We start from the raw sequence: 21,885 nt of genomic DNA, 5'->3' as shown, positions 1-21,885 counted from the left end.
GTTTACTTTTTTCCGTGGTTATTTTTTTGCACAACCTTAAGGCAATATGAAAGAATGGTACAAAGCATAAATATTTTGTATAAGTAAAGATGTGTGAGAGGGTGAAGACATTGCATGTAAATTGGTTTCCAAAGACAATACTACCTCTACTCTAGGAAAAAAGATTATGTGCAAAACTATTATTTATTACAATATGCATTTACCTCAAATAAAAATAAAGCCTCTTATAAAAGCTCTTTATGCTCAACCTCAATGTTATTGTCCAAGTTACAGCCTTGTTAGCTGCTTTAGATTCTTATTATATACATACATTTGAAATATAACTACACACAAGGCAAGTTGAAGGCATGGCTATGCTTGGAATGCAAAAAAAGGCTGTGTATCTGTCATTCTCTGAAATTCCTCCATCGATTTGTTTCTAGTCTACATACCCCAGGAAGCTTTCATCCAGAGCCTGTTTACCAGGCTGCAGTTGTAAATCAGGCTGGGGCTCTGCTAAGACACACTCCTCATTCCACCGGCATCTCCTCTTTTCCGGATCATGCTCTAACGCAGGATTTCCCCAAACTGGGTCCTGCTCCCACCCCCTCACCTGGTTGTCTAGGTCTTAATTGAAAGGAAAAACCAAAAATTAGCAGACACTCGGCCTCCATGGAATGAGTTTGACACCCCTGATATAACGGATGGGGCAGGCAGACTAAACAGATTGTTTTCTAATCAGCTTTTAATTGGTGTGCAACTTCACTCACCTGAGTTACGAGGCAATTATCTCCCCATACGGGATCTCACGTAATTGATTCATTAATAGACAGTGTAGTTTCACGTTTGGCCTTCGACTCACGTCTTGATCCCCTGCCACAGCAAAGAGAATGAAGTTGAAAGTGCAATGAAGGAAATAAGCATGGCAGCCTACGGTAAATCAATGAAGGCGACACGCTAAAGCACAGCCACGTGTAATCAGACGCTGGGAGAAAGCAGAGCATGATCAGAGAACGAGAAAAGACTCCTATTAAAGACGGGATACGTGACACCTTTGCGAGCAAAAAAAGGAAAGCCATTCGATTCACAGACATATTTTTATTGGTCAAACTGAAAGAGCTCTTGTTTGAAGCAACATTTTTTTTCAGCTGTACACAGTATTAGTTTCTGACTCTCCTTCGCAAGCTTGGACTAATCAGCATATAATTGGTACACTTTGCTAGATAGCGCTTGATACTCAGAATGAGTTGACACAGAAACACAATATGGACATGCTGGTTCCCCTTCACCAGTTAGCCAAGGTTTTACAATGCAGCAATGGTGAGTGCAAAGTAAAGGACCTGTAACATAATGTTATAACAAAATGTGCCTGTGGACATGGACATAATTGATACTGTATCCCTCCTAATACGTCATGCTGCCATATCCATTGGTCAGTAAAAATCCCGTTGTGAAAAGTGCACACAGGCAGCCATCTAGGATGATAAATCAAGCAGACAACCTTGTGGAGACAGGAACAGCTGGACAAGAAATACTAGTAAATAGCTCGTCAAAAGCCAACATATCAAAATATTAAACAAAAAACATTATGCCTAGCCAAATACATCCATTGTAAAAAGTGAGTTAGTTGTATGGCATGACGCTTATGCTGTGTCCATGGATCTAACAAATGTTACACTGTTTTACACCAATAGCAACTTCACATCCAATGTTGTTCAAACAAAATCGCTCTATCAGCGTATATGGGTTTCAGGATTATGAACGAATAACATCGGAAAACTTTCTTTTTTGGACGTATAGTCCCAATATCATAAAGGTCACTCCAGGGACATTCAGATTGGAAATTGCACAAACTAGGGTAAAAGTCAAGTGGCTTTTTTCCCTAATCATATTGCAAAAAATGGGCATAAGTCCTTGACTATTATGATATTTCTGGTGTCAATCAAATATTATTTTTTTATGTTGCACGTAATGATACTTTAAAATGCAACACTGAAATACAGTGACATACTGAAACAACAACTGATAATGTGCATTGTACATATCAAAGACAAAGACAGATATTTATATATTCAAAGTTCTTACTTTGTTTTTTGGGGAAAATGGATGAATAGAAAGCTGTTTGTGTTATGCTGTCACTATGTATTTTGATATAAAAAAAAAATAAATAAAGAAAGAAAGTATTTCTGTGAAGTAAGTTTGTCATTTTATTAATTTAATTGCCATGGTAATGTCTGTAAATGTAAAATATTATATTAAAAGGAGGGCTTACTCTTAGAAATGATAAAATTGTAGGTATGGATGGATGTCTTCTATCCTGAGCTTTTCAAATTGATTCAAAAGTATATTGTAAAGGCAGAATTGGGCAGGATAAAAAAGCAGACAAAAAGAAAAGTAAACAAAGTATACAATTATACAATTGTGACGTAATTCCAAGTACATTTCTTGAAATGCTAATTACATTGAAATAAATTAAAGAAGCAATAAAAAGATGAGAGCATTTGGACTCGTCAATCAGCTAGCCCATCAAGCTCAGTGTCTATACTGCTTGTTATTCGTCGAGCAGATCAGTCACTCTTTAAGCTTTTGAGGTGTGTATCAGAACTATTTAAAATGCACGTAAAAATAGATCCCTAAAACAAAGCGATTGCTCTTAGGGAAGGAGTTATAAATGATTTGTCATAATATACATTTAATATAATAATTTATGCACCATGCAATTATTAAGTGTTTTACATAAAATACAATGGCATTGTTGTTGTTTTTGACTTGCGTTACAATGTCAGTGTCAGCAATGGTAAAAGCCTGGCTTGAAGAGGTGTAAAATATATCTGTCACTGTAGTATTTTAGTTGTCATCGTTGAAGGATTTCTTGGATAGTTCCGCTATGAGTTGAAGTGGGGTTAATAATGTCCAATGAAGCATGGTAGATAGGTTTCATGTCGTCTTTGTTAAAAAGTGACACCGTACAGTAGCTTCCATGGCAATACGTTTAAATCAGAGTGTGATTCCCCTCCCCACTCCCCCACCCCTGCCAGTCAAATATGTTACACAAGTTCATTCCAAACACGATGGAAATCTGGAGAAAAATAAAAGACATTAACCACAAAAAAAAAAAAAATAGGACAAGGACAGGTTTAAATCATTGTACAAAAAACAGACAGCAACCCAACACAACCAAACACGTATTCTTGAAAAATCCATTTGAAATTGATTTCTTTTTACAGGTTGCACAGTTTATATTGAAACACTGGATCTGGGCTAGATGATCCATTATTAAAGGGGGGTGGGGGAGGGGTGGTCACTCTTCCTCTGTGCATCCCAGTAACTCTGCACGCAATGTGATCCTGCTGTACCACGACCATGGAAGGATCCGGACAAATCGGGCGTAGATGGGCGGAGCTATCACATTCTTTCTGTGCGTGTCATTGTCAAAGTTTCCTTGGAACACCTGCGAAAGGAAGGACAGTGGGAATGACATTAAATGAATTGTGATCTTGAACACCCACACAGACCACAGAAAGCTTATTAGCATATGTGCACCTCATCACGCAAACAAAGGGAAATAAGAAAGGATAACAAGAGCAAAGGTTAGAAGAAGATAAAGAGAGATGGACATGCTGTGTAGGCTACATAATTCTGATGGCTACATTTCCATAACGTCAATGCCCAGAAAGATGGTCAAGACCTGTGCTTTGTGGCCATAGAAAACACATGGCAGTGGTGTTACTGTAGCATCCTATTGTCATTTCCCTCACGGCAGACCATTCTTGGGGCAGTAGCATCCAACAAAACCCAATAGATAGGCAGTTTGTTAAACAACAGCCCAGAAGCAAATTATCAATCTCTCTGCTGATATGTAGTTAAGCGAGCGAGAATAAAATATTCAAATATAAACAAGCATAACAAATGTATTGGGATGCACACTGTGTTGTTGATAAATACAAGCCTTGTGTCTAAGTGTGGTTAATCGACAGTAGAATTAAATGGAATATGGGTGATAGGTACCTACTGGGACCGCTTCATTGAAGGCCGTGATCATTTCAATTAAACGAGCGTGATTATGACTATTTAATTGGGATGTAATGGGACTCGCCATTATGTGAAATGGAAAACCAGTGGGACGGATCCCTGCAGGTGTTGAAGACATTCTGAGTGGTTGACTTGACATTAGCCAACTATGATCCCTAGAAAACCTTCTTTCAGACACCTTTCTATGGTTTTCTCAGGCTTTCTCAGTCCTGTTCCTGGGGCCCCACTGGGGGGCAAAACCTTTTCTTGCCCAGCACCAACACATCTGATTCATTGAACTAATCCAGGGCTTGACGATTAGGTGTTGATGATCAAATACAAAGTTCATTCCTGTGGGTCCCCCAGGACCAAGGACATTCAGTCATGATGTAAGGGAACTCTAGCTGGTATGTATGGTAGGAAGGTCTCAAAAGATAAACACATTCCGTTTCTGATCTCCTTTGACGTGTTCTGCTGCATGGTGCACAGGATTCCTGTGAAATAATGACACTTTAGCAAGCCACACCGCATTTCCACTCGAAGAATCCTTCTCCTTACTGAAGAGAGCAGTGAGAAGGCCTGCATTATTCTCCTACTGCAAGACACTTCATAGTCACTTCAGACTGCTCAATTCCCAAAATATTCCACAGATCGCTAACACGCACCAAGGTAATTCTGCCACTAGGGAGGATGTCTTCTCAATGGCTTTTCTGGGGCCCTGGGTATGATCAGCGATAGCACTCATACCAAGTCCTTATCATCAGCCCTATACAAGCCCTGGGAGAGTATGCTGAAAGCTCTAGAATTACTGCAGTTCTGACTGGGCACAGTGAGTAGGGCACATAAAGCCTCCGCCCAGTACCCTGCCCTGAACTTCGTCACTTTTACTAGCCAGCTACCACCCACCTGAGATACTGCCGCCCTATGTGCATAGTCATTGAACACTGGTAACTTTAATAATGTGTATATGCTGTTTTACCCACTTCATATGTACAGTATATACAGTATTCTAGTCAAGGCTCATCCTACTGCTGTACACACCTTTATTCATTTACTGTCCATAATGTCTATACATACCATAATATACATACATATTTATATTCAGAATATGACATTGCTCTTTCTGATATTTCTTAATGTCTTAATTCCTTTCTCATTTCATTTTTGAATTTGTGTGTATTGTTTTGCATTGTTAGGTATTACTGCACTGTTGGAGCTAGAAATACAAGCATTTTGCTGCATCTGCGATAAAATCTGAAAGATATATGTATGCAACCAATAAAATGTTATTTCATTAGGGCCAAGCGTTTTTCCCTGTCAGATCACATAGTCAGGAAAAAGTCCTAACTCTGATTTAGTAGTGTAATAATGGAGAGTTAGAACTGGTTCTGTGCCGTTTTCTATACATCAATATGGGCCTTGTTAAAGTTCATGTTGCTTTTCTGTAAAAAAAAACAAGTAGACATTATGTAATTCGACACGAGATATGTGGATGTGACCCTTTCGTGCAAATCTCCCATTGACTTCCACACATGATTTGATTTATGACTGTTGACGTCAGATATGATCAACATGTCTGACGCACTCACTCGAGTCTGTATTTATGTACAATGAATGATGTTGTCTTTTATTGCAATCTGCAAATACATTCACAAAAGATGCCCACACCTCCCTATTCCACAAACATGTCAGGTTCCTCTCCAAAAACCACTCCACATTTACTTAGAGGCGTGAATGCCAAATCTGTGAATCTCCGATACCCCTCACACTCAAGGTGAAGACATTATCCAGCAGACTGGTTTAATGGTCCAGACCAGAGTCCTAAAAACGGATGCAAATAGTGAGCCCAAAATGGATACTGTTGATGTTTACACCAATAAACTGCTTTTGAAGACACTATCTCTTGGAGCTTGAAGATAATACAAATGACAAATATTTTCATGTTTATTCTATGTGAACTAATTTGCCACACATTTTAGAAACTCTTTGTACACAATCCCCCATCAAATTAATCGTCCCTTGATTCTTCAATTAAATAGGTTTAAATGGAGGATTGGAGGAAATCTGAATTAGCCTTAGTAAAAACCAAAGTATGAAAACAAGTCAATCAAATAATGATTTATTCTAATCAAATATGATCTCATGGAAGTGTGCTTCCAAATACATGCAGCTATTCAAACATCAAAGTTCCGGCATCGCCAGCATAGCAAACCCACCAATGCAACCACATTTCATTTTGCTGGAACAGAGGAGGTCTTGGTGGAAACAACAGACACACGTGTTATAGACTCATGACCACACAAGACTCTAATCTGGACCATTAAACCAGTCTGCTGGATGCAGATACAGTGAAGGTCTAAAGTGAACACAATATTCTGATGGAGGTGTTTAACCCAAAAAGGGCGACAACAGATACACAACCACCCTACAGTCCCTTGAGGAGCTGTTGGAATGGGTTTAGGTAGAGTGGTTGCATCATACTCCAGTTTACCCCTGGATCTCTGGTGGTAGTGCAACACAGGGGGCCTCAAGGGCCCTTATCTGCATGAATAGAGGGTGACAGGCAATCCAGCCTCTGATTGATGGGGGAAGCAGTCTGGTAGGTTTAAACACACACACACACACACACACACACACACACACACACACACACACACACACACACACACACACACACACACACACACACACACACACACACACACACACACACACACACACACACACACACACACACACACACACACACACACACACACACAAGGCATGCAAAACATGGACATGTAAGTAATGACTTTCTCTCTCCTCATGTCTCTCCTCATCTGTTTCTCTCTCCTCCTCCTGTGTCATTTGGTATTTTTCTCTCTCCTCATGTCTCTCCTCATCTGTTTCTCTCTCCTCCTCCTGTGTCATTTGGTATTTTTCTCTCTCCTCATGTCTCTCCTCATCTGTTTCTCTCTCCTCCTCCTGTGTCATTTGGTATTTTTCTCTTGATCATGTCTCTCCTATTCTGGATTCGATTAAGAATGTCTTTGGTATTCACACGTCTACTCATACAGCATGCTGTACAGTTAAGGACCAACTCTTCATCCTACAGTTTCTCGTCCCTAGTTCTTTCCTACCGCTCTTTCTCCCACCTCCATTCCACATGAGGCTTTTGAGGGGAGGAAGGCTCAAAATAATGGCTGGAATAGAGTGAATAAAATAAAATAAAATATATCTGTTACATGCTTCGTAAACAACAGGTGTAGACTAACAGGGAAATGCTTACCTACGGGCCCTTCCCAACAATGCAGAGATAAATAGTGGAAAATATATATTAAAAAAATACAAATAATAGGAATAAATTGAAAAACAATAACACAAGGAATAAATACACTATGAGTAACGATAACTTGGCTATATACACGGGGTACCAGTTCCGAGTCAATGTGCAGGGGTACAGTGTAACTGAGGTAGATACTGTATGTACATATAGGTAGGGATAAAGTATAGGTAGGAAACGTTGACGGAAACATTATGTACAAAAAAGTTAAGATTAGTGCAATAAAATACACCAAATACCTCAATTGGTCAGGAGCCCATAAAAACAACTGCCATCCTCTCCAGAATGGAATGGTATCAAACACATGGTAACCATCTGTGTGATATGTTTGATACCATTCCATTCACTCCGTTCAAGCCAATTGAGGTGCCAACAGTCACATGGCTTCAGTCATTCCCTACCACAGGTCTGCAGACAAACACCAACACCTTTAACCCTAGAACCGCTAAAGCAGTAATTGTAACTGCACATGACATTTGAAAAATATGTGATTACTCTGCCATTTTTTAAGTGATGCCCTCCTCTGTACTTGACTTTTCCTCACTGACATTGTTAGAAATTTAATATCACAATAAGAACTGGAGTTATAACCAGTTTAAGGAGGGCATGTCCTGTTTTTGAATGGTTTACCCCGTAGCCCCTCCTTTTCTCAACAGTGTGGACTGCTCCTCTCCTTCTCCCAACAGTATGGCCTGCTCCTCTCCTTTTCCCAACAGTATGGCCTGCCCATCTCCTTCTCCCAACAGTATGGCCTAATCCTCTCCTCCTCCCAACAGTATGGCCTGCCCATCTCCTTCTCCCAACAGTATGGACTACTCCTCTCCTTCTCCCAACAGTATGGACCGCCCCTCTCCTTCTCCCAACAGTATAGACCGTCCGTCTCCTTCTCTCAACAGTATGGCCTGCCCGTCTCCTACTCCCAACAGTATGGCCTGCCTGTCTCCTCCCAACAGAATGGCCTGCCCGTCTCCTTCTCCCAACAGTATGGCCTGCCCGTCTCCTTCTCCCAACAGTATGGCCTGCCCGTCTCCTTCTCCCAACAGTATGGCCTGTCTGTCTCCTCCCAACAATATGGCCTGCCCGTCTCCTCCCAACAGTATGGCCTGCCCGTCTCCTCCCAACAGTATGGCCTGCCCGTCTCCTTCTCCCAACAGTGTGGCCTGCCAGTCTCCTTCTCCCAACAGTGTGGCCTGCCCGTCTCCTTCTCTCAACAGTATGGCCTGCCCGTCTCCTTCTCCCAACAGTGTGGCCTGCCCGTCTCCTTCTCCCAACAGTGTGGCCTGCCAGTCTCCTTCTCCCAACAGTGTGGCCTGCCAGTCTCCTTCTCCCAACAGTGTGGCCTGCCAGTCTCCCTCTCCCAACAGTGTGGCCTGCCAGTCTCCTTCTCCCAACAGTATGGCCTGCCCGTCTCCTTCTCCCAACAGTGTGGCCTGCCCGTCTCCTTCTCTCAACAGTATGGCCTGCCCGTCTCCTTTTCCCAACAGTATGGCCTGCCCATCTCCTTCTCCCAACAGTATGGCCTATTCCTCTCCTCCTCCCAACAGTATGGCCTGCCCATCTCCTTCTCCCAACAGTATGGACTATTCCTCTCCTTCTCCCAACAGTATGGACCGCCCCTGTCCTTCTCCCAACAGTATGGCCTTCCCGTCTCCTCCCAACAGAATGGCCTGCCCGTCTCCTTCTCCCAACAGTATGGCCTGCCCGTCTCCTCCCAACAGTATGGCCTGCCCGCCTCCTTCTCCCAACAGTATGGCCTGCCCGTCTTCTTCTCTCAACAGTATGGCCTGCCCGTCTCCTTCTCCCAACAGAATGGCCTGCCCGTCTCCTCCCAACAGTATGGCCTGCCCATCTCCTTCTCCCAACAGTATGGCCTGCCCATCTCCTTCTCTCAACAGAATGGCCTGCCCGTCTCCTCCCAACAGTATGGCCTGCCCATCTCCTTCTCTCAACAGAATGGCCTGCCCGTCTCCTCCCAACAGTATGGCCTGCCCAGCTCCTTCTCCCAACAGTATGGCCTGCCCATCTCCTTCTCTCAACAGAATGGCCTGCCCGTCTCCTCCCAACAGTATGGCCTGCCCGTCTCCTCCCAACAGTATGGCCTGCCTGTCTCCTTCTCCCAACAGTATGGCCTGCCCGTCTCCTCCCAACAGTGTGGCCTGCCCGTCTCCTTCTCCCAACAGTATGGCCTGCCCGTCTCCTTCTCCCAACAGTATGGCCTGCCCGTCTCCTCCCAACAGTATGGCCTGCCCGTCTCCTTCTCCCAACAGTATGGCCTGCCCGTCTCCTTCTCCCAACAGTATGGCCTGCCCGTCTACTCCCAACAGTATGACCTGCCCGTCTCCTTCTTCCAACATTTGAAAGTGCCCAGCTGACAATGACCCCGACAATTGCCTCAAAACTGAACCTAAACTATATACCGAAACTAATTTCACACATATAACAACAGATTAAATAAATGAAGTAAAGTATGATGGGAAGAATGGGTGAGTTGATAAGTGAGGGGAACCGAACGATGCATAATTATTTAATCACCAATTGTGAATGAAGAACAGGGCGGGCCATTCTATTGTAATTATAGGCCTCATTTTAAAATGGTATGTACTCTATATCAGTCCACCGAATCAAAGCAGTCTTATCAGTCAACTCTGGCCTATTTACAGTAGCCTACACAGTGAGAGTGTACGTAATTGTACATTCCGAATTGCTTTCAATATCTGGGATAATTCCACATCGCCTAGCAGGTGAGCGAGTGTCGGAGAATGTGGTGATGAGGCTTGTAGAACTTTATGTAGGCAAGGGGAGAAATGTCAACATGGACAATTTCTTCACTTCACGGTTATTGGCGAACAAGTTGCTTGAAAAGTCTGGCCGGCACCATGAACAAAGTGAGATGGGAGCTCTCTCCCTCTGTGCAAAACAAGGCACCTGCACAGCCATTGTACTCCACAATGGTGCAATAAAATGCAAATTAATTACTTAAAAATCATACAATGTGATTTTCTGGATTTTTGTTTTAGATTCCGTCTCTCACAGTTGAAGTGTACCTATGATAAAAATTACAGAACTCCACATGCTTTGTAAGTAGGAAAACCTGCAAAATCGGCAGGGTATCAAGTACTTGTTCTCTCCACTGTATATGAAATATATCAATTGCTCTGCTGGAATGTTGCAGTCAGAATGACTCCTCATTAGTTTGAAGGGGGCGTCCATCGAGGCCCAGCGGTTCTAGTGTTAACGAGTATCAGAGCTCGGCCCTCTCCCGGTCATCCATTCCCTCCCCTCTCTCCTGTGCCTGACCAGGCCCACCGATCAGAATACCTGAGTAGGAGAATACCTGATTAAACTGCTTAAAAACACAGGGGAATAAAAAAGAGAGAAATATTCAACATCACTTCACCTTCTTCCACCTGCACTTTAATGTGTATTTTCTATCTAACTCCCTGGCTAAATCGGCACAGTGTCCTGAAAGACATTAACTCAACATGGTAAGACATTAACTCAACATTGGAGTGTAGTGCTGACAGGGTGCAGTGGAAGTCTTCATTCCACAGAAGGGATTTTGCTCTTGGATTGTTAACTTGTTAGTTGAAGTAATGAGCATGCGATTTGAGGTGCAACACGTACAGAAATAAAGGCTGATAAATAAAAATCCCATTTCTAGACCATGAATACGACAATAAGAGTGCAATAGATTGCAAGGTTACTATTGCTATGGATAGATTTAGAAATCCATTATTGGGGACTTTCTTAACCGTTTTCTGCTGACTATTGACAGCAATAAGAGTGCAATAGATTGCAAGGTTACTATTGCTATGGATAGATTTAGAAATCCATTATTGGGGACTTTCTTAACCGTTTTCTGCTGACTATTGACAGCAATAAGAGTGCAATAGATTGCAATGTTGCTTATGCTATGGATATATCTAGAAATCCATTATTGGGGACTTTCTTAACCGTTTTCAGCTCACTATTAACATTTCTATAACTCCATTCTCTCCACAGCAGGGCAATTTGTGACATGTTCCACTTCCTAAAAACAAAGAAGAGTGGTCATATCCCATCAAGTTTCGGTGCAGAGAGGCAATTTACAGTAGATTTAATAGAGCAATACACCAAATATTGAAGCTCATTCTATCATGGAGGAATGTTGGAGAATAAAAAACATTTTGGAGAAGGGCCTGTATCAAATCTTACACGTTGTTAAACTGATCTGTATGGACCTAAAATCTTTACCCTTGCTATTATTGTACAGTTTAATTGAAGTCTATTGGGCTCGGGAGAAGAGAACCGGTGGTATCAATTGCAGGAGTGCTGCCACAACGGTAATATAGCAGACACAAGATACAGTTGAGCTATTACAACAGGGAGGCCAGCAAGAATAGAATAACAGCAGTTGATTGAAATATGACAAGGATCTCTCCGGAGCCATCCAGAGACTTCCACACTGTCAGGCTCTCTCTATGAAACAAACAGGGTGGAACAAGAGATCTGCAGGACCACTAAAAAAGAACAAACAGTAACAAACAGTGAGAAAGAGGAGAAGAGAAAGTGAAAAATAGGATGAAGCCTACTGACTTGCCCTTGTGGTTTTACTTGGAAAATAGTAGACCTGGGTTCAAATACATGAGTATTTAGTTATTTGTAATTGAGATACTTATGTACAGTGTATTTTCATACTTTCTAATAATATGACCCGAATCAACTACTTCTATTGTAAGTATTTCCTAATAATTTCCTACAAATAGCCTACTATTTAAAACATGTTTTTCATATAATCTTTTTTCAAAATGAATTATTTCAAATACCAAACAGACCTTTGTTGAAATGCATGGGAATGTTTAAATATTTAATTTAAAATTATACTTGAGTATTTTCAAATACACGCCAACACTTTCCAGGTGTATTTCCAAATACATTCCAATATTCAGCTACTTTAATTTTAAAATAATAAAATATCAAAATACTAGACCAAATAAAATATATTTGGAAGTAATTGAAATACAGTAAATAAAAATTGAAAATCTAGAAGTTCACTGACTGGGTCCAAACTTTATAACGCACAAGTACAATAAACAAAGTCAATTATTTGTATATTTTTCAAAAACAGTCTTTAAAAAGGTAAAAATTGAAAGTAAAGAAATGCATCTCCCTGCCAAGATGAGGGGAGTTGGAAGAAAAGGCCAGATGTTTGGGTCTAGTTATTTGACTTGGTTCATACTGAGCACGTCCTGAATCTCTAGACTTCTGCAGCCTCTCTGAGAAGGCACACCGTGTTCCAAACCTCCTCAAACAAAGACATCCATTCATGTGCCCTCACATGCCCTCACTGACAGCCTATGGTGGACTTCTATGCTACAGAGTGAGATTTGAAATGACTGCTTACTGCTTTCGCTCTAATCTAATCGCCAATGGTTGTGTACCGAATAGTCCATCTCCTTCCGTTCTGCGGCGCACCTTTGGTTTGACCCAGGAGCCGGCCTTTTCCCCAGCATTGATTTTACTGCCTGAGCCAGTCAAGGGCGTACATTACTGGACGAGCCTGGGGGGACTCAGGGGGTTGACCACTGACCATACTTCATTATTCAAAACTGCTGCAGAGGCGAAGAGTGCAGGTCTCCTAGGCCTAGCAAACTCCAGCTCTTATGTAGCTTGTGGCTAGCTCGGGTGACGCAAGGCAATCTCAGCTCAGCCTTGCCTTCATTGGTTCCGCTCAATCAAATTCACATCCGCAAGCCAACCACTTCTTCAAGCGGCGAGGCAATATAGACCGAATCACAGCTAATCTTGACCCTTCACCGCATGTTTCAGATGTGGTGGTGTACAGAGCACTGCCAAAGGGGGAGGAAACGAGAGCTATTAGTGGTTAATCTTAAACTATGATTGTATTTATGCCATCTAACATGCTGTTACCCTCTGACCTGAGGGGAATTGGCAGGTCCACTGACTAATTAACCCTTTGGCACCTAAGTGGAACACCATTACACATGAATCAATTACTTCTGTGCTTGATTTCCCCCATCAACGTACTCTGCAAATATTGGCAAATAGGAATCCGCAGTGAGATCGGTGGGCTGCTGCGAAGATGGTGCTATCACTGAATGTGTACATTTTTTTGAGTGCAAGTGTGAGGATTTGCATGTTGACAAGTCTGCTTGTGTTAAATCAATGTGTGAGTGTGTCAGTGTTTCCATGTGTCAGTGTATAAATGGAAGTGTGTGTTCCTGTGTGAATAAGCATTTGTTTGATAGATAGACAGATAGATAGCGATGGAATGTATGGTTTATGTCCCTGGTAGTGTCTGTGGACAAGTCCCTGGTAGAGTCTGTGGACATGTCCCTGGTAGTGTCTGTGGACATGTCCCTGGTAGTGTCTGCGGCCATGTCCCTGGTAGTGTCTGTGGCCATGTCCCTGGTAGTGTCTGTGGACATGTCCCTGGTAGTGTCTATGGACATGTCCCTGGTAGTGTCTGTGGACATGTCCCTGGTAGAGTCTATGGACATGTCCCTGGTAGTGTCTGTGGACATGTCCCTGGTAGTGTCTGTGGACATGTCCCTGGTAGTGTCTGTGGACATGTCCCTGGTAGTGTCTGCGGCCATGTCCCTGGTAGTGTCTGTGGCCATGTCCCTGGTAGTGTCTGGGGCCATGTCCCTGGTAGTGTCTGTGGCCATGTCCCTGGTAGTGTCTGGGGCCATGTTCCTGGTAGTGTCTGGGGCCATGTTCCTGGTAGTGTCTGTGGACATGTCCCTGGTAGTGTCTGGGGCCATGTTCCTGGTAGTGTCTGTGGACATGTCCCTGGTAGTGTCTGTGGCTATGTCCCTGGTAGTGTCTGTGTCCAAGGGTATCTGTATGCTGACCGAGGCCTCTCCTCTCGGTCTCTGCCACACTGAGGCTCAGGAGGGGAGAGACTTGAAGAGAATATTTACAAGGCTCAGTCACTCTGCCCAACCAGACCCCCACCCAGACAGAGACACACACACACAAACATTCGCACACTCTCCGTATTGCACACACACATGCATGAATGTGCACATATAAACACACACTCAGATTCTCTCTCAAACAGTCATGCATGAATGCATAAACACACACTCAGATTCTCTCTCAAACAGTCATGCATCAATCCATAGACACACACGCAGGGCTCTTAGCCCGACCAACCTCTCCAAGCCTGTGGCGTAACAGGAAACGCCTCTGGAGTCCGGCAGCCTAATGCGTCCTCTAGCATTAAATGCCTAAGAGGCGGAAACACCTTGAAAAGTAATATATCTGGAAAGCTCATCACAGCTCTGTCCTGTGACACACTGATTAATAATAACTATTCTACGGAGCGCCGAGGGTCTGCGGGTTTTCGAATTAAGGTCACTAATTAGGATGTTTTGATAGGATATTTTGTTGTGGCTTGCATAGTTCATTAATTGTTATTTCATATGTAGCATATGAATGTGCCATTATATACTATCGATGTATTCTTAGTTTACGCTTATCGTTACAAATGAGGAACTATAGATTTCAAAACAAAAGGTTACTAGGATCCTGCCATTGTCTCATTTACCTCTTCTCTCTCGGTCCTGCCAGGTTTGACAAACGTTTGAAGGTCTTCCAGTGCTCAAAATTGAGATTGGTTGAAAACGCGGTGGCCTGCATCCAAAGATCATCCTGGGCATTGAAATGATAAACTCCTCAAGCGAGGCATTCAAACAGCAGATGGAGAAGTATTGTCAGGCATGGGCCGCTAAACTGACCATTTATTGGCACATGAGGGCATACAGTCAATTGATGTGTGCCCATTGGAGGGTGATATGTGACATAACAAGTTACCATTATATATCTGTTTCAGAACCCTTATCTTTGCCATTCTCCCGTTATGAAAGCCTGCTTCAGGAAACAACATTTGACTGTATAAAACAGCTAATTTGATCACTTGTCATTATGCTCATTTGGTGAATTTATGCTTCTGGGAAAATGTAGTTCACTATATTCTGTTAAACAGAGACTGGAAGCTGCCAGTGTGTTTTACAGGATTTAAAAAATAAAGAGATCTCTGTGTGTGTTTAGGTGTGTTTCCTCCCAGGTTAGCTCTACTCTGACCATCGTAAGTCCATAAGCAACAGCACCATGAAGTCCTTATCTTTAAACAACACACAGAGAGTAGCAAAGTAAACAGGCCTCATCTAAAACAACAGCCCGAGTAGTGTTGCTGCTCTCCTGATAGCTGGGAGCCTGCCACAGCCTCCTTCCCTTCCGCTGGCTGGCGTGGGTGATTGGAACGAACACGTGTACTTTATTGAAGGACCGCAAACACCTTTTCGGGCAGTGTACCTACTAGGACTGCTAGACAACATGCCCTTATCTGATCCAGGGGACGAGACAGCGGCAAGCTGTGCTGGAGCCCGAGATAAGAAGATGCAATGCTAACACAGAGATGAGACAGGGACAGATCTGGACAACTACAGGCTGCACAACACATTTCTCCATTCATTCTGCTTCTCCCATTCATTGACTATTTCATTCAATGGGGTGCTATTCTTGTTTTCATAATGGAAATGTTTATTTGGATGCATTTGGGATATTACTGCTCAATGTGGAAATATTGTTTGGCTTTTATAACTACTAATACTTCTGCTTGAGTTCTGGTAGACACTGTTCCTTCCATTACTCAGGGAATGCAGTGTTTGTGATCCATGCATTTTCTAATGGAGCAGTTTGGTTATCTTCATGGAGTGTGGATGGCTCACCTTGTCCTTCTTCTGTTTTTCATCTTGATATAGGAGCCACCTCTCTCCATCGTTGCTGTAGGCCACCTTGTAGGAGCCGACGAACTGGACATGGCCAAAGTCCTTGGCCCCCTGGGTGATGATGCCGGTGATTTTAGTAGGCAGGAGCATGTCAACCTGAGAGACAGAGAGGGAGATAAAGAATGGGGTGGGTGGGGTGGAGGGGAGGGGAGAGAGAAATAAACTTAGTCACCTCTCTGACTCAGCTAAACGAAAGTGTCAGTGATGCTGAATTTTCTCCATCCAGTCCGTCAGCATCTTTTCTCTTCTTATCTCCAGAGACGATTTATAAAGACATTGTACATTTGGTTGCAAGAAGTAACCTTCAATTATTCACAGCATATTGAACAACAAGGCCTCTCCTCAGCAGAGCAGAAATCGCCGGCCATTGCAGCTTCTGAAATCCGGGCAGCATCATATGGGTAAATGTTTTAACACTCTCATTTGTAGCCTACATCAAAGGGCTTGGTAGTAAACAGTGTAGCTGTTACATCATTTACTTTTAAGGTTAAATTATTCCTCATTATTTAGAGCTAACACAACAGTCCATGTTACTGGCTGTTGTGTTAAGCCTGGACTTTAACACGCAATAACAACAAATGTTCAGAATGTACCATAACTATCTGTTTTACTATCACCAAGCCCATGCAGGATTTCATGCAATTACCACCAATTAAGTCAATGGTTTGTCTGGGTTAGCATCTCTATATTTATTATGCGTTGACTAATGTATGTGAATTCACAATGCCAAAAACAATACATTGTTTCAATCTAAAGTGGAAGAACCTGCGAGCAAGGCACACTGAATGTAAGATGGGTATCCCTGGAGAATAGAACTGTGCATTGAGGGAAAATGTATCTATAGTATCTGAGCAGAATTATGGACTTATAGGTGTTTTCACTTTGTCTTTCATAATTTAGCCTCAATCAACATCGCCTTGCATCTGAGGAAATGAACAAACAAATGTGTGCATGTTGAGTCCCTAATCATACCAGGTTGCATCCCACAGAGGAACCAGGGAGAAGAACAGGTCATGTTCGGGTCATACATTTTACATTCTGTCAACGATAAGATCCTTTAAATCTCTTTCACATGACAATAAAAATACCACCTTAATGCGTGGCTTAAGGATCAAATAAATTGCCTGACATTGCACTCTCAGGTAATGTCTTAGAGCTCAACATAGTAACCATGGATGACAGTTTTAAAGAGGAACCATAAATAGTTTTTGACCACAAATGATCCAGAAGTCCAGGGCGGCAGAAAGTCTAGTGGTTAAAAGCCATCAACTGAAAGTTACTGGTTCGATTCCCAAGTTGACTCGGTGAAAAATCTGTTGATATGCACTTTAGCAAGGCACTTAACCCTAGTTGCGCTGGATAAGAGTGTCTGCTAAATTACTCAAATGTAAATGTCTGGATTTGAAAAATAAAAAACATTTGCTGACCACTATCATCAAACTCTCTGCAGTTGCATGGCCAAACTGTGGTGGCAAAGTATCAAGACCTAATGTCTATAACATCATGACTGTAACTGTCTTTTCAGATCCATGGACAACAAGTCCCATGCACGTGCTGGAGAGAGGACAGGCTGAGTTTTGCCATTGCATGGAAACTAATAAAACATATTGACAGAGAGAGAATGGCGGTCAAATAGAGAGAGGGGAAGTATGATTCAGAGAGCTGGATTTCCTAAACTGAATTTACAACATGCAGCAGGAGCCCATAGATTATCCCGATTAGTCTGGTCAGAGTGAGTATGTGATAGTGTGGCTTCTCTCTCATGTTTTCAAGACCCTCACATGACTCTACGTTACTGTACATCATTCCAGATATTATATTATTATGCATTGCAATACAATTTTACATGAACCTTTTAGTCATTTAGCAGACGTTTTTATCCAGAGTGACTTGCAGGAGCATTTAGGATTCAGGTAGGCTGTAGATTCTTCACGGGATTCAAACCAATACCATTCAGAGTATTGGACCAACTCTCTCTTAACTGCTAGGCTACCTGCCGCCCAATACAACATATCACAATGCATTACACACACAAACATGCGTCACTATGGCGCGTGTTGCACATGAGCTCACATCTCCACAACACCTGTCATGAAGCCCAGATATTGCTTCAGAGCATGCCTTCAGTCCTGTTCAACCCTCCCAGCTCCTAACAGACTTTGGGGTGAATCCCCAGGGAGTCATAGAAGTTTTCACTACAGACACCCTGTTGGAGGAGCAGGCAGGCAGGCTCAGGCCTGCTCTGTGACTTTTAAGGAGGAAAAGCCATGGCTTGCTGTCAATCTTTCTGTGCTCTTCTAAAACAGAGTTATGTGATATGGAGTAAGCAGCCAGCTCTTGGGGTTCTGAAAACAACATAAAATGGGTTCGCTCTTTGCGGTAGTACGTCAGTTGCACAGTTATGGTCCTAATTTAAGTCCTGGTACAAGGGCACTTTACCTTGATATCATGTAGGAGATTATACACATGGGCTTAAATAGTTTGCTAAAACCAGAATTGAAAGACCCTTCGTCCTCTTTGTTTAACAAAGTGTTCATGTCTGTTTCTGAGGGGGGGGGGGGCTACAGTATGTTCTTATTGTGCATATAAATACATTTATGGTAACCTCTCTTTTATAATTACAATAATTGCAAACAGCTTTAGAGGGAAGCTGCTCATTGAGAAAAGGAGTGACACGTCACATTGTAATGCTTGATTACCCTCCAAGCAGAGCACAGCGCAGAGGTAATCTCATTCTGGCCAACCAGTCGAGTCTGCCACCAAAACAAAGGCACGCTTGAAGGGGAACCTGTAATTGCTGTCACAGGTAGCGGTCAAAAAATACGACCGCCTCTGGCGCAGCCAGCTCCCAACACTTTGATGGCCCAAACCGAATTAAAGGGTGAGATAAGCTTGTTAGAGCCAGGCAACCCCCCAACCTTCCCCCAACACACTTAACCCTGGCACACCGGAGGCTTTTGAAGTCTTTGTAGCAACCTCTGCATGGTTGTGGTGGAGAAAGACACACAAAAAACAATACCATACCTTTCTTTCTCTGTCTCCTCCTCGGGGGAGTAGAAGACGACACAAGAGTCCCAACCCCCAACCCCTGTTGTCCATTTCCACCCGTTTCCCCCAACTGCGGAAAACATTTGCGTATTCACAAAATGTGTTTTGGAGAATTAATTAGCACTGCCCCTGCAACACCTGGGGGTGCTAGAATTTGTGTCATGGTGCTAAGAGGCGACATATACATGTGTTTCTCACAGACAAAGAGAGAGAGAGAGAGAGAGAGAGAGAGAGAGAGAGAGAGAGAGAGAGAGAGAGAGAGAGAGAGAGAGAGAGAGAGAGAGAGAGAGTGTAAGGGAAGAGTGAGAAACTCCCTCGCCTGCTCATTAAGATGAAAGTCGACGTGTAATCCCCATGTCCATATTTGAAGTGGTGGTGTTGTCTGAGGGCTGACTGCTGTAGAGGAACACAGTTATCCCCTCTGCTGCTCCATACCATACATCTATAGCAGCAGACAGCAGCTAGCTCCCCCTCAAGCTGTGCTGATTTAATTGTGTGTGTTGAAGACTCATTTAATCTACACTGCTCATATAACCTGACCCAATTTCTATCCTGCGGGGAAGTGTGCATGTGCTTGTGTGTGCCTGGGTTTGTGAGTGTGTGTGGAGTGTACACAGTGCATAGGACAGGAGCCAGGTTAGTATACTGTAAGTACAGTTCGTGCAGGGATGTGGACTGGACAGGATGATATCATGGCCAATCAACCCCAAACTGGATAGGAGTGTCTCTTCCTGTATCTTAGCAAGGGGCCCTGTATTTGAATAAAACACCATAGTATCGAGACATGCAGTTGAGTTTCTTTTTATGAAGGGAGAAATGTGTGTGAGTTTCTATATGTCAACTGGTTGAGTCAACACAGATCCCGATCTGTGAATCCCCTAGTAACCCACAAAACAGGCTCCAAACATGTTCTAGAACACCACCTCAATGGATTTAACAGGCCAAATGCGCTCAGGGAAAGCCTGTTGAAGAGGTGGTCGTGTCGAGGCTTAAGCCTGATGACCTGATAATCACAGTCTTGGCTCCAACTCCAGGCCAGTCCAACTGGGAGACACCACATGGGAATATAAGAGTGTAACACCTAACACCTAACACACACACACACACACACACACACACACACACACACACACACACACACACACACACACACACACACACACACACACACACACACACACACACACACACACACACACACACACACACACACACACACACACACACACACACACACACACACACACACACACACAATCCCAACCCCTTCAATGACTACCGTTTCCACTTGAGGCAGCGGGATGTCAAATCACATAAGGCCTCCGCTGAGCACTGACATGGCAAAAGGCGGGTTCTGTCAAGTAAGAGGTGTGTACACCTCTGTTGCCTCAGGGCCTAACTCACAGTGGAAATACTAAAGGCTCAGTACTGGCTGTATTGGCGTGAGACCAGCCCCTGCTGGGATGAGCTAAGTGCAAGACATGCAAAGTTCAACACAGAACTTCCTTCTCGCTCTGACAAATCGACCTGTGTGCACTGCTTTTAACAGTGCCACATGTCGCCTCACCCTCCTAGAGCAAAGGTTCAGTGACAGTTGTGGCGCATACCGAATCCACTTTAGGAAAAAAGTGTCAAGTGCTGAGTGGAAATACTTGGCTATGTGGAGAAAATTGTGGAGAAATATTGGTGACAGCTTCCCAATATTGGTCAAAAATGAGCTAATAAAAGTGTGCATCTTGAAGCCAGAGTGGTAGTTTTAAGCCTTCCAGTTGACTGTAAATCGAAGGACACTACAAAGCAGTCAATGTTCGAGCCAATTATTTTCTCATGTCCTTGGTATTAGCATGCATCACACTTCCTTTGTCCCTCCCTCTTTTCCTCACCTCACTCTGTTTCCTTTGACAAACTTAGCACAAACAACTGTCAAATACTCTTTCCACCCTAGGTATAGACTGTTCTCTCTGCTACCGCACGGCAAGTGGTAGCAGTGCACCACGTCTGGAACCTACAGGACCCTGAACAGCTTCTGCCCCCAAGCCATAAGACTGCTACACAAGACTGTTAAATATCAAATGGCAACCCGAACTACCTGTATTGAACTCTCTTGTACTTACTATTTACACACTGGATTCTACCCACACACTCACTTACACTGACACATCAACAGACACTTCCCACTCACCACATATGCTGCTACTGTCTATTTATTATCCTGTTGCCTCGTCTCTTTACCTTTACCTATATGTTCTTAGCTACCTCAATTACCTCGTACCACTGCACCTCGACTCCCTACTGGTACTCCCTTTACATAGCCATGTTATTTGTACTCGGTATCGTTCATAATTCACTGTGTATTTATTCCTTGTCAATATTTCTATTTCTGTATTCGTATCTTTATCATTACCTCCGCATTGTTGGAAAATGACTCGTAAGTAAGCGTTTCACTGTTAAATAAAATTGGATTGTATCTGATGTGAAAAAACGTTATACCAAAACATGCAGGTGTAAAACTGTTGAGTGCCTTCGAGGAGAGACGACTGTGATCCGAGTGAATTTGACACAGCACACACAGTTGAAAAGACTTGACAGCTTTTCATTTAGTGGTAGCCTTTTTTCCCCATCATTAAAACCAGCGGGCCCAAGCTAAGTGCTTGAGAAGAAGATTTAAGCATAAATTCACCTGGGTGACAAGACAGAATGGATTATAAAAACACAATTAAGGCGGGG

General features: G+C 43.1%; 1 protein-coding gene across 3 annotated transcripts in view; it reads right to left on the bottom strand.

The window, feature by feature from the left end:
- Window positions 1-1,057: 1,057 nt before the first annotated feature.
- Window positions 1,058-21,885, bottom strand: part of LOC124034592 (EGF-like repeat and discoidin I-like domain-containing protein 3) — a 255,354-nt gene continuing 234,526 nt past the window's right edge. For all 3 annotated transcript variants that reach the window (XM_046347990.1, XM_046347991.1, XM_046347992.1), the window contains 2 exons: window positions 16,051-16,206; window positions 1,058-3,430 (listed from right to left, as the gene is read on the bottom strand). In XM_046347990.1, coding sequence (XP_046203946.1) covers window positions 3,281-3,430; window positions 16,051-16,206 — 306 coding nt within the window. In that variant the 3' untranslated portion in view covers window positions 1,058-3,280. The remainder of the gene's footprint in view (window positions 3,431-16,050; window positions 16,207-21,885) is intronic.

Source organism: Oncorhynchus gorbuscha, linkage group LG04, assembly GCF_021184085.1.
Source record: "Oncorhynchus gorbuscha isolate QuinsamMale2020 ecotype Even-year linkage group LG04, OgorEven_v1.0, whole genome shotgun sequence".
NCBI classification, from domain to species: Eukaryota; Metazoa; Chordata; class Actinopteri; order Salmoniformes; family Salmonidae; genus Oncorhynchus; species Oncorhynchus gorbuscha.
Note: the sequence above shows the minus strand (reverse complement) of the source record. Positions and strands in the feature narration are given on the sequence as shown.